This window comes from Porites lutea, chromosome 6 (genome assembly GCF_958299795.1).
Source record: "Porites lutea chromosome 6, jaPorLute2.1, whole genome shotgun sequence".
Taxonomy (NCBI): domain Eukaryota; kingdom Metazoa; phylum Cnidaria; class Anthozoa; order Scleractinia; family Poritidae; genus Porites; species Porites lutea.
In genome coordinates this window covers 28,511,896-28,530,321 of record NC_133206.1, presented here as the reverse complement: position 1 = coordinate 28,530,321, position 18,426 = coordinate 28,511,896, and the positions used below count along the sequence as shown (strand labels likewise).

At 38.4% G+C, this 18,426-nt stretch overlaps 1 protein-coding gene across 2 annotated transcripts; it reads left to right on the top strand.

The window, feature by feature from the left end:
* Positions 1–869: 869 nt before the first annotated feature.
* On the top strand, positions 870–16,046 carry LOC140940170 (tetraspanin-4-like). 2 transcript variants are annotated; one of them, XM_073389076.1, is made up of 8 exons: positions 870–951; positions 3,973–4,048; positions 5,935–6,126; positions 6,665–6,739; positions 6,922–7,026; positions 8,987–9,127; positions 11,584–11,667; positions 14,188–16,046. In XM_073389076.1, exons 2-8 carry the CDS (start codon positions 3,989–3,991, stop codon positions 14,251–14,253), a joined length of 723 nt encoding a protein of 240 aa, XP_073245177.1. In that variant the 5' UTR covers positions 870–951; positions 3,973–3,988; the 3' UTR covers positions 14,254–16,046. The 2 variants fall into 2 exon arrangements, with proteins under 2 accessions (XP_073245177.1, XP_073245178.1); XM_073389077.1 differs by having other exon boundaries at positions 880–951; positions 3,976–4,048.
* The last annotated feature ends 2,380 nt before the right edge of the window (positions 16,047–18,426 follow it).

The window sequence follows — 18,426 nt, the reverse complement described above, 5'->3', positions numbered from 1 at the left end:
GCTAGTTCAACTGAATTTTGCTACCCTATACTAGAGTAAACTCCCCAAATTCCCTCTATGGCCCCTCTATCCTAGAGTAGCTGTTTTCCAGAAACTACTGAGGTCACCAGCACAGTCTAGCCAAAACAAAACCTGAAACCACAATCCCTAGTCTAGATAAAATCTTCAACCAACTGATCATTTTCCTGAAAAATTATACCCTATTCTAGACCCAAACGCTCTGATTTATATACCCTATCCTAGAGTAAACTGCTTGAAAACCATACCCTTCACAGCGGCACATAAATATATAGCCCATATATGGCAGTAACCCCCCCCCCGGGCCACTATTTCTCTAAGATTTTTGCATACAACAATTAAGAGGCCTTTCAAGGTTGTCTTTATTGAGGCCGATTATTTTCACCCTTTTAGGAGAAGTGTATGAGCTGAAGCAAATATACCCTCCAACGTTTTCAAAGATATTAAAGAAGGCATACACCTTTCACCATGAAAGCCACTGCGCTGGAACCACAGATCATCCCGATCGCTCTAACATAAAACAATTTAGCCACAATTTCTAAAATAAAAATGATTGTGACCAGCTCCTGCTATGACATCATAAAAAGTAAAGTAACAGTTACTTGAATCAAATATCCGTCCTTGATCCTCACCAGCTGTTCACGAGGGTCTCATTTTAGCAAAACACTCACGCATATTTTTCGGTTGATGTCACCAACCTTATCCTGACATTTAGTGGCGTGACTTCATTTCTGCATATAGTTGCCAGCCCCTCCCACCCTACTCCCAAACCAAAAATCGATCTCATGAAAACCTCGCGTGCAAGAGACAGCCAATAAAAAAGCGCCGTCCCAGGGTAGTCATATAGGCGTTCCTTGTCATTTCGTATGCCACTTCGTCCTTACGTTCTCTTCAAAGGACTCTGATCTTTTCAAACACCCTTGGATTTTTAAGGTATGTCACGTTCACTTTTAATCGTAGATGCATCTGCTGTAAGACTGTTTATGTTCTGTGCAATTGTAAGTTCGAATCTAGGGCTTTTGGACGAGGAAAGGAGATGTTTAGTTTGAGAGACGCTAGCTTTCGTGCATAAATGAGTGGCGATCGTGAGGCACGTACATGCGGCATTCTGTTGAAGTCAAATCACTTGGAAAGTTCCATTTCCTTGTCTTACAACATGCATTTCAAATGTATCCTTTCAGTACGATTGCAACCTAAGAATTAGTTTCCGCTTTGAAATTTTGCCAAGCAATCATTTCGCCATCACAAGACGTACAGCTGCAGAGAGACGTATAATTTCGTGTTTGCTTAAGACACTCTTTAAGTTTGTATCTCTTATTGAGACAAGCGGCAGTTTTAATTGCCCTGCTTCAACCTTTAAAAATCATTCACTTCTTCTTTCATAATCGAGCTTAACCCTTTTCATCAAGGAATGTTTCTAGTACTTGCTGTAGTAACTAAGGGTTACTTGAATGAAAAAACTTGCTGGTTTGACCTTTTTTTCAAACACAAGTCTTACATAATTTCACTGTTTATTCATTATGCATCAGAAGTGCTCCAGATGTATTTTTCTCTGACAAAAACATACGTGTACATGTGAATTTGATAGCCACGGCGTGAGCGGAAAATTTCAACTGTTGATCATTTTCGCCATATTGTCTACAGAGCGACATTAAGAGCTCAATTATATCAGCTTACTGATAAGCTATTTTTGTCGGTGAATTCATTTTTATTCGGGGAAAAGTGAAAATTAAGTTTGTGACCGTAAGCTTTCGTTTTACACTGACACAATTTTGAAAACTTCACCTATTTTAAGTTTGTCTTTCGCTGAAAGGGACGCGGTTGTTTTTGTTTTGTTTACAATTTTTGGTATGGTCTTCCAAAAGCAATTTAAAAACAAAGAAAATTCTGGTCATGGATGGCGGAAAAACAATCAATATTTAGACTATTCATTTGAATAATTATATGATTTCGACCTGTCTTTATTTTTTTTACATATAAACTAGAAAGACCCTAATTAAGAATACATTAATATTATGTTTTAAATTTAAAAATTTAAAATTTATATAAACCTTAATCGCATGCCGGTTTGCTACTTTGTCTGTTATAACCTGCTTTAATAGACAGAACAAGCGTGAAGTTAACAAAACAGTAATATGTATACCTTTATTGAATGCAGTTTTACTTGCTTTAAGGCCTCGCGCTGTTTACATGAATTTAGAAACAGTTCAATGTTTTAAACTTGAATCAGCTGTCCATCTACATGAAACACATGAACCACTTCTGAGGGGGTTGTAATGGGGTTACAAATACTGCAAAACCGCTCAGAAATACGTGTAAACACCACACAGAATAACATAAGAAAACCACCAATGGTATTGAAATGACCCGAAAATTTCTGAATTCCGCAAACTGCTTGGTTTTGTAAAATCGCAAGACCGCAACTTACAGCTGTAAAAAAAAAAAATTCCATAAAACAGCACCAAAAGTCGAGGAAAACCGCATCACCACAAACCCTTACGCCCCCCACACATTTTTTTTAACCCAGGGCTGTCAATAAGGGCCGGTAGCTGCCCAAAACCGCCGGCTAGTTAGCTATCCTTAGGTGGCTACTTTCATCTCCTTCTACCATAACTGATAACAAAAAATAAGAAACATCAAATAAAATTTGTAAAGCATCTGTTTCCCAGGTTTGAATGACATTGAACGCATATTTAAAGAGGTTTAGATCTGCCCGTTCGAACCGTGCAATGTCGTGGAACACCAGGAACATTTTAACAGCACTGTTCTCAGTCTTGCATGTATTCTTACGAAACAACATGGCATCCGCATTGGAAATTGCCTCTTGAAAACCCCTGGAAATGGCATTTCCTAGACTCTTAATTTCAAAATGTCCCTAGTTGCCCCGGCCTTCCAGAACTTGTGCCTTTGGTTTGAGTTCCAAAGCCGCCTTCTATTGATTATCAGCCTGTTACTTAAAAACTTTTTGACAGCCCTGTTAACCACTCTGCAGAGTGTTTTTTTTTCAGGGTGTGATGGATAAATTTGCAATTGTGTGTAGATGATTGAAACAAGACATTTTTCATTGCAAGTTTCATTCTATCTGGATTCATGTAGACAGGGCCTAAGAGTTAGTTGTCGGTTTCCAGTAGCTGGACTTTTTTACCAGCTGGACAGAGAAAGCAGCTAAAATCACGGCTAGGTTACTAACACTCGCCTTACTACTGCTGCTGTCTTTAAAAGTCTTTCAAGGGTTTTTCGAATAAAAGTGTATGGGATGACAGACTAGCACAAGAACTAACCAATATCAATGTGACCTTTCTAAAGATCAACCAAACTAACTTTCTGATATTTGTCTTTTGCATTTTTTTTAATTTACCAGATTCCTATGTTTATCTCAAAACAACAACAAACTCTTGACTGTTTCTGAATTTTCCATTCAACTGAAACAGTTTGAGTGCCAGCACACTCACCTGACTTTCACTCTATGGCCTTGACCTTTGTCATGATCTCTAGCTTGGCTAAAATTTGCACTCCCTTTGAAGGCAGAAAAAAGTTGCAAAACCAGAGTTCATTTTTACTCCTTTTGTATTGCGTAGTCAGACAGCTTAATTATGATATAAGATTGTTGTACATGTATGACTAAAAAAAGAATGAACAGATTTATTGGTGTAGGAATTTTTGTATTTGTGTAGGATTTTTTTTTTTAATATCAACATATGTACTGGCAACTGTAAATATTGTTTTTCTACTCCATGTTCTCTCAATATTTCTATACATGTACACTGTATTTTTCCAAAACAAATTAAGTTGGAAATTTCTAGTTTAGGTGTGTGCAATATTGACCTCTCCATTGTTTAATGGAGACAAGTCATTTTCTTTTGTATTGAAGCTAAGCATCTATAATGTTTGTTTGATCCTTTCCTGCCCACCACTTCTGACTTACATACAGTTTTTCTTAATTTTCTTTTATAGCAGTTGTCTGAAAAGTATGGAAGGTGCTGCAAAAATTATCAAGTTCTTGGTTGTCTTCTTCAACTTCATCTTCTTTGTAAGTAAAACTTACTTGGTTGTTTCAACCCTTAGTTGTGTATGTTATAATTATTCATGTGCAGGTCAGTTTTTGTGTAAATTTTATTTTGTCTTAAAACTTTAAAATTTTACTCAGATGCCTTTTCATTTTATTTCAACCTAGGCCCAGCTCAGATGCTATGCTTCACATGAGCTGAATCATTTTCAGTGAATTAAGTTCAAGTGAAGTATCAAAGCATCTGAAACAATTGGAAACAGCTAATTGAAATGGACCGCTGTTGATTCAGACGCCTAACTTTGCATGCATTAGCGGAACCAGATGTATAAATTTTTAAAATGTATTTTCAATGCATGTTGACATTTCTCATTTTGAATTTACAGTCAACTCCTGATGACTCCAACCTCCCTAACTTAAACCTCGCACTAACTTAAACCAAAATCAACTTCCCGTGGATTTGATGATTCATTCATACATTTACTGTACTTTTACCCTCAGTAACTTGAACCCTTGATAACTTGAACTGCCGGCAAAAATTGCCGCCTACTTGGTTCATATCGGCCGCCTACTCTGCTTGGCATTTTTTTAGAGATGGCATTTTTTAAATAAAATATCCCTGGACTGGCTGCTTCCTTTGACAACTCAGCCATCTTCTTCAAAACTTTCTGATCATGACAACCCTGCTAACTCGAAGTAACTTTTGTTTCCCTTCAGATAATTTCTACATGTATGTAATTTTACCCTTGAAAACTCTAACCATGTTTTAAGCGCTTGACAAGTGAAAAAAAAGCAGTGTACTGTAGTTTCAAACATTGAATTTATTTCTTCTTTACTTCACTTTTTGTCAGTTTAGTTCAAAAGTGTTCAACCGTGTGATATTTAGTCAAGCTTTGGTGCTTAATTCCTTTTTTTCAAAATATCAACATATCTCTTGCTGCCTATGAGGTGAAGTGTGCATGATACTTGCATTCCTTCCCCATGCCATTTGTTTATTTGCTTATTTCTGGTTACTGTAAATGACCTACACATACAACGCCCACTTCCAAATAGATGCCCCTCTCTAATTAATGCCCTCTGTCCAATAGGTGCCCCCTAGGAGAATTACTCCAAACTAGTACTAAGGATTAGCAAAAAGGGAGCCGTGTCCAGCCCTGGTCATGAAATCCAGAGTTTCTTATCATTGTACTTACAGGTGTTGTTCCACACTTCTCAGAAGTGTGGAAAAATCTGACAAAGTTAGGATATTGTTGCACTTTTCCCCCAGTCACAAACCCTTTGTCATTCCTTCAAAAAGGAGCAGAATCATTCAATTCATTCAGTTTCTTGCTTGATTAATGAGGCTGTGCACTTTTCATCTTGCTCAATGCCAAGTCCAAAGTAGTGACAGACTTCCAATGGCAACTTAATAACCTGGAGCGAGGATTCTGACATCGGTGTTAGGATTTGAAAGAGGGATATGGATCCTTAGATGGCCTAACCTTATCAACTGATAGAGTGGATATTATTATTGATATTTTTGCCAAAAGCAGATTAGTTTCCTTGAGCTTGTCCATTACAGTGATGAGAATAAACACCTCTCTCTTTAAAATGCCTCCTATCTATTAAATGCCCCGACATAATGTACGGGAACCCCTAAAATCAAATAGATGCCCCAGTTGTTTATTAGGTCATCTACCGCATTTACTTCAAACTCCCAATAACTCGGTTTTTTTTTTCAATTTCCTTAGAAGGTTCGAGCTGTCCAGAGTTGACCATAGTTCGGCTGGAAGAAATAAATAAATAAATATAATTCAGTGTACCTAAATTAATTTTGGTTGGCCTTGAATTTGAATTTGGTTTGGCTGATGTGAAGTATGGCATCTGAACCTGGTCTTGTATGTATGAGCCTTTGTTTGTGTACCCTGTAGGTGTTCGGCATTGTCTTGATTGGCGTTGGAGCATGGACTCTTATTAAGTTCGGCGACTATGTCACCCTTACAGATAGTATCCCGTATGCGACAGGATCCAAAGTTACCATTGCTGCTGGTTGCCTTATTGCCTTAATTTCATTCATGGGATGTTGTGGAGCCTGGAAGGAAAATAGGTGCATGCTGGTCATTGTAAGTTCTGATGTTCAAGGCTATTGCCTATAATACATTGTGCAATTATCATACTAATGCAATCAATTAAGTAATGACTGTGTAATAGCTATAGAAAAATGATTTCTAGACACATGTTCAGCTGTAGGGGCATGAAGTAGAATTACCCGCTGTCACATTGCCCATATCGGTAATACACCTTGTTAACCCCCCAAAATGTTATTGCTGGTTTCAGACAGGCTTACTGTACCATATATAAAATCCTCTGTTTATTAAGCCCCCCATCTCAAGGAAGAAAGTTATTAAGCTCCTCCTCTCATAATACACTGTAAGCTTCTTCCCCCCTTCTCTTTTAAGCCCCCCTTCAAATGTGCGTGAAATAAAAAAAGTCTCAGTGGGGTTAAAAGAGGATTGCAGTAGACAGAGGTTTACTTTTATCTGTGGCACAGGCTACGTGTAAATTAATGTTTTGCTATATTATTTTAAGTAATGTTTCTTTAAAAATTCATGTGGGTCGAAACTTGTACATATGTAATATCTTTTTTTTCTATCTGTATAGTTCTTCATCTGCCTTCTTGTTATTCTTGCTCTGGAGATTGCTGGTGCTGCTTTAGCGTATAAATATCGTGGAGACGTAAGTTCTGCTTTTTGTAATTTTCTCTTCTCACAGGCGACCCATACTCACTATATATGTCAGTGGTTGATAATACTTGTAAGTTACTCTGAGACAAGAAGTTATCAAATGCTTTGTGACAATTCCACTCCTTTAAATTGATTGTGTACTGTACGTAATGAAGTGCTTTAACTTATTCATAGTTTGACAAGGAACTTGATGAAGGTGTTGTAAAGGAAATGCGAGAACATTATGGAGAGGACGGTAGTGAGGGGACTACAAAGGCATGGGATACTCTGCAAAGAGAGGTAAAGTTTATACTTTAAAAGAATCATTGCCAACCTCGATGCATTGCGTGTTGCAAATACAAATCCTGTGAATTTCGTGTTACACGAAGTTACTGATAGTTGTCACAGATAGTTGTCACAGGCTTTTTCACAGATTTGGTATCTGTTCAAACAGCTCAGGCTATCTGTTGGGAAAAAAAATGTCATCCCTTATTTTGAACAACTCAGGCTGTTACTATCCCTTCGTGAAAAATTGTCATCCATTCGAATGGTTTGGGCTATCCGTTTCAAAAGATTGTCATCTGTTCGAATAAAATTGTCGTCCGTTTGAACTGCTCAAGCTATCTGTTACCAAACAATGTCAGCTGCACTACTGTTCCAAACCACTTTCACCCGAGCCATTTGCAACAAACCTGTCCAAAAATGTAAATAATTCTTCTAAGAGTTGTTTACCATCACCTCATAAATTTTCACGGTACATTTTCCGCTGAATAGCCTTCTTTGCTTTGATAACATTCCATTATCGTTACAAGTTTTATTCAAGACCAAGTTATAATATTCCACAAATTCCGGAACAAGTTATCTTTTGACCTTTATGTATGCTAATATCAAATGCTTAATTGGTACTCTGGTATCTTCCATGCAAACACACTCTCACTGTCAATGAACTTTGCCTGTTCATCATGTTTAACACCATCATCTTCCTTCACCATTTCCAGGAAAACAATTAAAAGCTATTGCCATGGCACAGATCTGAAAAAAAAAACGGTTCCTTGTATCTTCACCGCAGCTTAGACGTTATAAACTTGAATGCATGTGTATATTTTGTCCCATTACCTTGGTATCTCAGGGATCTGTACACGTTTCTTTCAGGTAAACCTGAAATGTCAATGGAGTCATCCACTTCCACAAGAAATAACACTTATTGACTGACTTTTGCAGGCTAACTGTGCAACCCTTTGATAAGAAAAACACACTAACTCTGAATATTTTGTCTTTTTGAGAGAAAGCCTGGCAAAAGTGTTGACCAATCAGAGTGTGCTATTGACAAAAGCACGATTTCAAAACAAAAATAAATGACCATGTTGCATTGATCAAGGTTGGCAACAAGCTTTTAAGAATATGGCTTTGATTATTGTGAGGATTATAACCCAGAGAAAGCTAAGGCTTAGCTTAGTGTCTGTTCATTATTTATCAGAGGGGAGGATGGGTGAGAAAATGGGGGAGACTCGAAAATTTTAGCAAAGAGGGGGATCACCTGGGGTAAATATTATTACAGGTATATGTTACATAAGGGAGCCTTAAAATTTCAAAGAGACAAGGGGGACCCAAAAATCCAGTTTTATTAAGGGGGTCACAAGAAAGGAAGATTTGTTAAAATCTTGACCCATCCTGCCTCTGATAATAAATGAACAGTCCCCTGGGAAAAGACCAAACTTTGCATGAGACAAACCAGATGGTAATTTGGGTCGAGCTACATGTAAGTTAAGTTGAGTTCGTCTGTTGGGTCAGATCATGTTGATCTAATCAAACATTGAACTAATAAATTTATTGGATTTATTAGACATCAAATTGGTCCAGCGGATTTTCACAAGAAAAAAATTTGTCCGCCTGATTTGCAATTGGTTGAATATGTCCCATGACTCATGAGAAGATTGAAATTTGTCCCGAGACGGTCTTCAGACCTTCTGTACATGTACATCTTCTTCAGACAGATAGATCATGGTGGTTGGTCCAAACTCATTCAGATGAACTTTACTGAGACAGATAAAAAAACTTTAATGTTTTTAATCCACCCAGTTTGACTTGTCCCATAAAAAGTTTGATGTTTCGCCTAATTAAGATGGTGTCAGAGAAGTGTTGCAAGAAAGCACATTATTAACTAAGAAAATATTTGACAAATTTTTGTCTATTTTATATTCTTAAATTTGGTTCAGAATTTTCTGACAAAAGGGAGGACTTTCTTTTTTTTTAATTTTAGGAAAAATGCTGTGGCTGGAACAACTACACTGAGTGGTATCGCGCAAAGATTTTCAATGGGAAAAGCTATGTTCCAGACAGTTGCTGCAACGACGAAAAGAAGGACTGTGGACAAAACCCTCCAAAGAATATCTACACAGCTGTATGTAAAGCACTTTTCTTGTATAAATCTTTTTTATGTTTAAAACATTTGGCAGTAGATAGGTACCAGGCACCAAGCCACAGTTAAATGAAAAGTCATTTACATGTACCTTGGTAATTTAAGTTAATTTTAACGGTAAAAGAGTGCGTGACGACACTCACTCCTACATGTAGACTGACTCATCTCACTTGTAAGTGGATGAATTCTCATTTTAATTTCCGAATCTGTGGATGAAATCCTATGGTGTGACCTTTCAAATGAAACCTCTGTGGTTGAACTCTGGCATGAATAGAGGATATTACATGTACATGGCCGCGTGGAGATACGAAGTTTCTCTTTGAGAGTTGAAAAATATTTCATGAGTGAGCACAGCAAGCATGTTAAATATTTTTCAACACGAGAAGAGAAATTTCATATCTCTTAAAGTGGCCATGTAATGTTCTGTTTATTATATAAACACCAATGAAATACCAAATCTTGTCACTCTCATGGTTTTTTGCTGTGAAAGGTGCAATTTATTGTTTAGCCATAGCAATGGTGACCTTTTCTCATGTGAAGATGACATTGTTATTTTCACATGTGAAGATATCATGTTTTCGTGCGAAAGCTCACCTGGTATTTCATTGGTGTTTATATAATAATACTATTTATTTAATATGATTTTACAAAAGCAAATGTGATCTTTTTTTTCTGAATTTTTAACTTTGGCCACTGCTAGGAGCAAGAGACTTGACTAAGTAACTTTGATCTCGTCTCAAAATTTCTCTTTGTTGTACATCAAGCAAACCTGAGGATATTGAAAGGAGAATCTTCTAGTTTATCAGCAAGCATTTTGAGCCCCTTTTCCATTGTCACCTCTCAGTTCAATTTATATTTGCCAATAATACACAGGAGTTTCAATAAAAATTGTAGTAGCTAGCAGGTTTGAAAGGAGTATCCGACTGTATCAACAAGGCCCAGGGTCGTTAGTCCCCTTTTTCAAGAGGGATCTGGGGGCATGCTTTCCCAGAATATTTTCAAATTTCAAAGCCCTAAATTGCAATTTTCAGCGTTCTGGCTATTAAATTGAGGACAAAATGTAGCTTTCATTCAAGTTTCTCTTTATTGGCCACACAATCAATTCCTACAACCAGTGAACAAATGATGAAAACTAAATTACATGTACATTCTTTGCACATAAAGAAATTCTGCGTAAACCTATAAACTTGTGAAAAATTGACTGAAATATAGCGTTCATATGACTGAAGCATAAGGTAATACCAGTTCAGATTTTATGATGATCCTTTTTTATATATGATGTTATTCAAACTAGTTGCTTCTCAGTTCTTTCTAGAAAAAAAGTAGCCGACTTCCCTGAGCAAAGTAGCTATGCATTTCGTCGGCCGTCAGTGCTTGTTGAAAGCCCTGAATACAGTTTGTATGTACTCCTTAAGAAATATTACCCACTTGTGCCACCAGAAATTGTGCTGAAAATTTCTTTTTGAAGCTTTAAGTCACAGAAGAGCTGTTTTTTGGTCACTGTCTGTCTTATAGGCACCAAAACTGCCCAAAACACTGTTTATAAAGTGAGAACCACATATGCTGCCTTCTGTTCCTAATCGTAAATATCAGCTTCTTACACATGGACATGTGTAGAAGGCAAAATTTTGAGATACAGTGCAGGCCAGAACTAAGCGAACAATGCAGATGCGAAACTGACACAATGGACGCACCAGCTGGGATGCGGGTACACATATGTCATGATGTAGCTTTGGGTTTAAAATGGTCACTGCCCTTTGACTTTAACCATCAGCTTTCTCTCCCTTGCTGCTTTTGTTTGGTTTTCTTCCCCATTTTGTTTTCCTTTGCTAAACGTGCCTTTACTAGGCTTAATTCCATTGGGAAAAGTTTTGGTGAAAATTGCAGGGAGTGAACGTATGAATGAGTTAATAATAAAAATACCTGACTGTACATAATGATACTGAAAGGGAATACTAGTACCCAATATCAATTTAATTCTTTCCCCCTACGGAAATTATCCTTTACTTTGGGTGATGTGACTTTAAGAGTTATAGAGGATATTACATGGCTGCGCGGAGATACAAAATTTCTCTTCGAGTGTTGAAAAATATTTCACGAGTGAGTGCAGCGAACAAGTGAAATATTTTCAACACGAGAAGAGAAATTTCGTATCTCCAAGCGGCCATGTAATGTTCTATTTATTATATAAACACCAATGAAATACCAAACCATTTCACTGAAACAGATTTTCCTAGGAAAGGCGTGATTTATTATGTAGCCATAGCAACGTTGATATTTTCACATGTGAAAATAACATGTTATTTTCACGTGAAGGTATCATGTTTTCCCGCGGAAGCTCACCTGGTATTTCATTGGTGTTTATATAATAAAATACATTATTGTACTGTGCAAGTTACAATAACTGAGGTGTATTTTTTGTCCGATAATCATTTCAGCCCTGCAAAGGCAAACTAGAAAAACTTATCAAGGACAAGCTGTACTATGTTGGTGCTGTTGGCATTACGATTGTCATTATTCAGGTAAACTTATGACAGTAAACTTATGTTTGTTGTTTAGCCTTAACAGGTTATAAATTTGATGCAGTGAAATGGGATTTATATCAACAAGGAGTGCCGTCTTTTGGCATTAGTCAGTCACTAGCTTGTCTACTTGGTATTGCATTGATGGCAGTCACCGGGTTTTGTTTAGCCTTTGGATCTTGCATTTTTATTATCCTCATCCCTTTATTCCCCTCCCTTACTCTCTCCCTTTATTCCCCTCCCCCCACCCCTGTGTTATTTTTTCTGCTGATTAGTTAGTGTGAGGGATGCCTGCTCCTTTTAATGTTGTAGGTGTAGATTCACCAGCCATGGGGGCAAAACTCTATCTAGGGGCTGGCTTACTAGCTTTGCCATAAAGTGAAAGCCCTTGGACATAATAGGCACCCACTGTATATTTTTAATTTTTTTTACTTAAACCTAGGGAAGTGGAACTCTTAAATTACAATATAAAAGAACCAATAGTACTAAAACTGGGGCACTTTGTCTCCTTTCAAGGGTACATATAAACATGTACTAACAACATAATGCTGTAGGGGTAAGCTTGTGAGCAAGCTCTCCGGGACGCTGAGGAGGCAGTGTGGCTGAGTGGTGAGTGTGTCAGACTCGCAATCTGGCGGTCCCGGGTTCAAGTCCTGCTCTGGCAACTTGCTAGATTTGTTCTTAGTCGTCCCGAGTTCAAATCCTCTGCCACGCTTGTAAATAGTCTACTGGTTGCCTCCTGCTAGTTGGGGTTTTAAATCCTGAGATCTGCTTAATTCTTCATATCCTACGAAAGCCGAATTCATTAATTGCTTTATTATTCATTCAAAATAATTCCTAGTTTAAAAACATAGCTAAAACATGCTTACCTGCATCGATGTAAAGTGTATCTTCGATGGTGTACGTTTAGGTTTGTCCAGCTCCACAAATATTCTCCAAATAGCAGATGTCACCCTCCGAGTTGTCTTCTTGCTGTTTTTGCTATGTTTTTAGCCATTATTTCGCCTAGTTCCAGCTGTAGTTCTTACTCTTGAAACGAGTGAAGTGGCCGCCATTTTAGTTTTCACAGCGAAAACAACTCAACCTCGTCCCCACGTCTTCTCGGTTAACGGTGCTTTAACCTATAGAAGGCTGCATTTTTGACGTCATTTCCTCGTTAAAAAACAAATTCTTCCAAATTTGGTCATCAGTAACTGGTTATGGTGAATTATGCGTGTGCTTTTAGCCAATCAGAATTGGGGAAATATTTTAAATGAATAATAATGTCCTTTGTTCGCACCTTCCCTTCTACAAACGTAGCAGAGTTCTCACATGGGAAAGGGAAATGAGAGGAAGGACAGAAGCAGAACGCCGATGCATTCTCTTATGTAGCCACTGACCAGATTTGTGGTCGAAACTGACTCTTTTGCAAAACTGGTGTCATTTAATGTGGAATGCGCATACCCTGTTGAGACTGTGCGTTAGAAATTTCTGAACCCACAATTGTTGTCGCACAAACCGCATCTGTAAGTTGCGTCGCATGTGACTAAGATGTTAATGGTTGTTAAGGAAACCCCCCGAGCCTGCGTGATGTGGAAATGCATCATGGGCCGGCAGAGGTCTCTGTCTTAATTTCCTCTTATTTGGAGGGAGCCATCGTGGCATCACAGCAGTATTCCGCTTTTTTGCTCTTGTTCCAATTTTCTCGAAGAACTCCTGCGGAAACGCTTGCTATGCAAGCTATCTTAGCAGTGGCCCTCAGCTTTTAACCACTTATTCTAATATACTAGTAATAATTGCAAATAAGGAGAGTATGTTCAATGGGGAGGGACGGGGATGGGTTGTGAGGAGAAGTTGTAAGGGGGTGCAAACCGTGATGAGCTTGTAAGATTGAGAAATCAAAATCAAACACTTATCAATATGAATATCAGCAGCTGTCTTTATCAGTGTTATTCCTTATCCTCCCACTTTGCAATTCGTTACTATTTCATTTTCCCTCAAAAAGGCGAGAGCTTCCTGTATTTTTTTACATTTACTTGGGTTTGCCTCTAGGTTAAGTGCATTTAAGTAACAGCACGTCAAACACTGACTATAATCCTCAAGATATTCTTTTGTACTGTAGGATGTCAATAAAATTGGGTAAAAATTGGGCTACAGAAAATAAAAGTTATCTGAAAAGTTCATTGACTGATTAAGGTGTCAAAGCGTCCTGTAAGACTTCAACCCTTGTTGCGTGACACTGCGCAAACACAACTCACCTAATCGGGACTTTTTTTCAAATGCAACGCACCCGGAATTAGTGAGATGACAAGGTCAACGTTTCACCGTACAACTTCTTGTATATTTTTCAAAAATGGTGACAAAAAAAATCCGAATAAAACCATGAAATCGCATGGCATCCAGAACGCTAACCGCGGGATCTCCCGGCGGACTCTAATAGTAACCTTTCTCCTTCGTCAAACGCAATAAGCCATTGTATTTAAGGCTGCCGATAATGCTTGAATGTTTTGAATGTAAATCTGTGTTTTTATTTCTCTATAGGTCCTTGGAATGATTTTCGCTCTTGTCTTGATCTGCAAGATTGGCAAAGATGGGACCTATGCTTAAAAAACTACTTTATTTTACTCTCTGTTGAATCACAAGTATTAGGCACGCTGAGGATAATATAAAGAACAATTAGTTTTGTCAATAGGCTCTCTTGTTTAAAGTAATGTGTTCCTTTTGTATGTCCTTAGTTTCACACTGGTTTAGTACCTGTGACTTAAGCTTGGAATAGTTTTGTCATAATTAAAATAAATTATGTGCGTGTCTCGTTAACCCTTTAAGCCCTAAGAGTGATCAGCATCAAATTTCTCCTTGTAATAACAATGCTTTGTAAAACATTGTGGTCATGAGAATTACGGACATGATCACACAAGATGAATTTGCATGATATTTTATCAACCTCTCCCCTCTACTTCTGTAGGAAATGAATAGGGGCCACAAATGAGAATTCAAATTTTGATCTTAGGGTTTAAAGGGTTAATAGGTAGACAGCATTTGCCCACTTTGCTGGTCAAGGTTAATGAGACATGACCATAATTTAGTAGCCTTTCGTTGAGCCTCTGTATGGGTATTTCGTACGAAAGCGTAGTCGGTTAAAGCGACGATCGAATTGCCTTTCCTATCAAGTTTGACAAAGTTAGTCGTGTGTGATGAAGGCAAAGAAATCTGCCAAAAAGTGTGCTGCACGTCCTTTCAGAGTTATTGTTTTGCTTATTTAACATGTTGCTTTTTTTTCTCGATTCTGTCGTCGTTGTGGCTGCGCTAAGCTCGTTAGTATGTGACGATCTCGCCTCAAAAACCGTACCCTGGGTACCAGAGGTTTTCTCTCCCGTGCGACGGGGAGCTTCGTGCAGCCGACACGAGTTCGGCCGAAGGCCGAAGACGCGAGCGGCGAAGGATGTTTTGGTATAAGCGGGGTTGTAATTGGCTCGGTGCTATCAAAAGGATGGCGCTCTGGTTCAGAGGCTTTTCGCGCGGGTCACTTTTTGAGACCGAAACCGGAAACCGCGCATGAAAAGCCTTTGGCACCCAGGATACAAAAACTGACGATTTGGTGGAAAACGCGCTACGAAATCGACGTCCGCAGGTACGTGTACCCATAGGGGGGCTCATAGTTCATGCATCTTGGTATCTTCTGTTTATTTTATTTTATTTTTCCTTTATTTCCTAACCTCTGAATTGAGTTCGGTTACTCGGGAATAATTTGCTTTTTTCTCGTTTGCTTCAGTCTGATCTCCTCTTATATCTCAATGCACGGGCAGATGACCCGTTTTACGTTCAAATATACCCATTTAATCAGCGACGCTTGCAGATAATAATTATCTTACCCAGTTTATACTACTACATGAGACATTTCTGCAATTTGATTGGTTTAGAGCAGTGGTATTTCAGCTTAATTTGAAATACCCACATGTGAAAATTACAAACCTTGTGCGGGTAGTAGTATAAACAAATAATATCATGATTTGTACGTGATATTTGGCGTAAATACCACATGTGACGCTTCAAAATTGTCTCAAATTTCACTTGCTAACGGCTCGTGAATTTACGTATAACAATTTCGAAATTTATGCCAAATATCACTACAAATCATGCTATTACCTATACAAATTGGTAGAATTCCGAGAGGGGAGAAGACACTTTAATTTGTAATCGTGCTTTAATAGGTTAAACAATAACGTATTTAGTATTTCTATATTATCTTGGGGTAAAGTTAATATCAGGAGCTCTCACTTCATTAACCATAGAGTGTAGATGATGAAGTTGTGACATTTGTATTCAATTTTCCTAACTGGATTTGTATAGTCAAGGGTAATTTGAGCTGGATTTATAATAAAAGACTAATTGTAAGCCTTTTTGCACTGGATCTATTAAGTCATTAAAATTAGAAGGGTTTTTTTAAACGTTAGCCTGCGTAGCAGGCGCTTGGCCTGGAAGTAGTGGGCGCAAGAAAAAACGGGCGTGCGAGAAGTAGACATGCGAGAGGAGAGGGAGCTCCCTCACCCCTCGCGTGTGTCCCTCGCGCGCCCCCGTTCTCTCTTGCGCTCACTACTTCCAAGCGCCTGCTACGCAGGCTATTTAAACGTTCGTGTCCATTCCTCAAACTGGTATTCTTTATGTGTAAGCGCACCTGATGGGATCTTTTCTTAATATACATCCCTGTAGACAGGGAAAAGTCTGAATTAGGCCCGTTTCTAGGGAGATGGCCAGCCTAGTCGGGTTATTAGTGAAGGTAGGGTCAGCCTTCTATCCTGGCCAACTTTTCTCCATATGAACACTTTGGCTCTCCCAACCGGCTCTAGTCGGTGAAGATAAGGCAATCAGAGCGTGCGTTGCGCGAGCGCTGTTGCTAGCTGTTGGTTCGGGCAATGATGTCTTATAAGCGCTCGCTTAAGTTGACTCTGCTGGGAGGATGTCCCCCCTTTCCCAAGACAACTTTTCCCCTCTAGCCAAGCCAATCATAATGCGTGTCTGGGGAAACTGCCCACCTACCCCTCCCCTAAGCCAACATTTTGCCCTAAGTGAGAAGTAAGTGTTAGTGTTGGCTCAAGGGAGGGGTAGGTGGGCAGTTTCGCAGAAATATATAATCATGCGCCAATGTTAACGGTTCGCCAAGTTTTTTAAAGAAATATAGGAAATGTTGACTCGTTCATGGTAGCTCGGATAAGCAAGTGACCCCCTTCACGAGGGCCTCAGTAGGGTGGTAGCTTTGACGGTTGACGGTTAAATTTTAGAACTTTTGACGGTTGACGGTTATTATTAAAAAAAAGTAGAAATTTAGTCCAAGAATTAAAGTAAATATTAATTTCTGTATGACTCAATATTAACTTTTGGGTCTTGGAGGTTGTCTTGGCCTCTCGCTTTTAACATTTCGAAATATTTTCAGATATAAGCAAGTTGTAACGTCTAGAGAGTGTGTTTTTTTGGACAACATGGAAACTGACTTTTCCAGTTTAGAGATTCTTCATGAGCCCTAAGTCCGTGAAGATCAGCTAAAATGGTGACATTTGAGATACCTTAAGACTTTTTGACTGTTAATATTAATCTGCATTTAGGACGGTTGACGGTAAAATGTAACTTGAAGGTTGACGGTTAAGTTTTAGGTCGTTTGACGGCTGACGGTTAACCCCACCGAGACTCTCCTCTACCTGGGACTAGTTTTCTCCATATACTGGGGGCCTTAGGGCCTGTTTACACTGGGGTAGTGGACCCCAGGTAGGTGAGATAACCCGCTTAGGTGGGGTAACTCCATCGAGACTCTCTAATATAGCTTGTAGAGCAGAGCTTGGTCGTTTTCCTTTAAATATCACTATCAATCAAAAAATTCTCAAATACATTTTGTATATACAGTCTAAAGATGACGAATCTCTCGTCAAACAAGCTTTTTTTAATGTCATTCGACTTACACCGTAATAGCAAAAATAGCTTCCACTCTCATTTAATGAATATGTCAGAATACTTTAAGCTTCCTGACTTTAGCCCTGATTTATTAGATATAGCTATGGTAAAAAGCTATGTAAGTTCAATGAAATAGGAATATATCTCATGTTGGCAAAACACCCTTCAGCATTCTCAAAAACTTGAATTTTATAGATCTTTTAAAATCGATCATACCTCCTCTAGTTACTTAGACATGACAAGAGGAACAGCTAGGAGAAAGGCTTTAGTAAAACTACGAATACGCAATCACAAATTGATGATAGAAATAGGTAGATACAATCAAACTACGAAGGATAATAGGCATTGCCCTTTTTGTGAATGCAATGTAATAGAAGACGAAGTTTACTTTCTCTTTCAATGTCCTACATACTCTATGATTAGGAATAAATTTTACTTTAAAGTCAAGACTCTGATTCCAAATATTACCCAGTTACCTATAAACGGTTTGATCAATGAACTGATGAACTCTTCTAATTACGTTATCAATATACGATTCACAAAATATATTTCAGCTTGTTTTGATGTTCGTGACAAATTATTATGAAAGTAACGTTATTGCTCTGTATTGTAATTTTGATTCCTAAACATAGCTTTTGCAATACTGCATGTGTTTGCATGGTCATGCAAATAAAGCTCGTTGTTGGTGTTATTGGTGTAGATACCTCTACCTGGGATAGTTTTCTCCATATAATCGGGGCCTTAGGGCCTGTTTACACGGGGGTGGTGGACCCCGGGTAGGAGATCGAGGTAATCTGCTTAGGTAGGGTAACCCGCCTGTCCATATAATCTCTCATT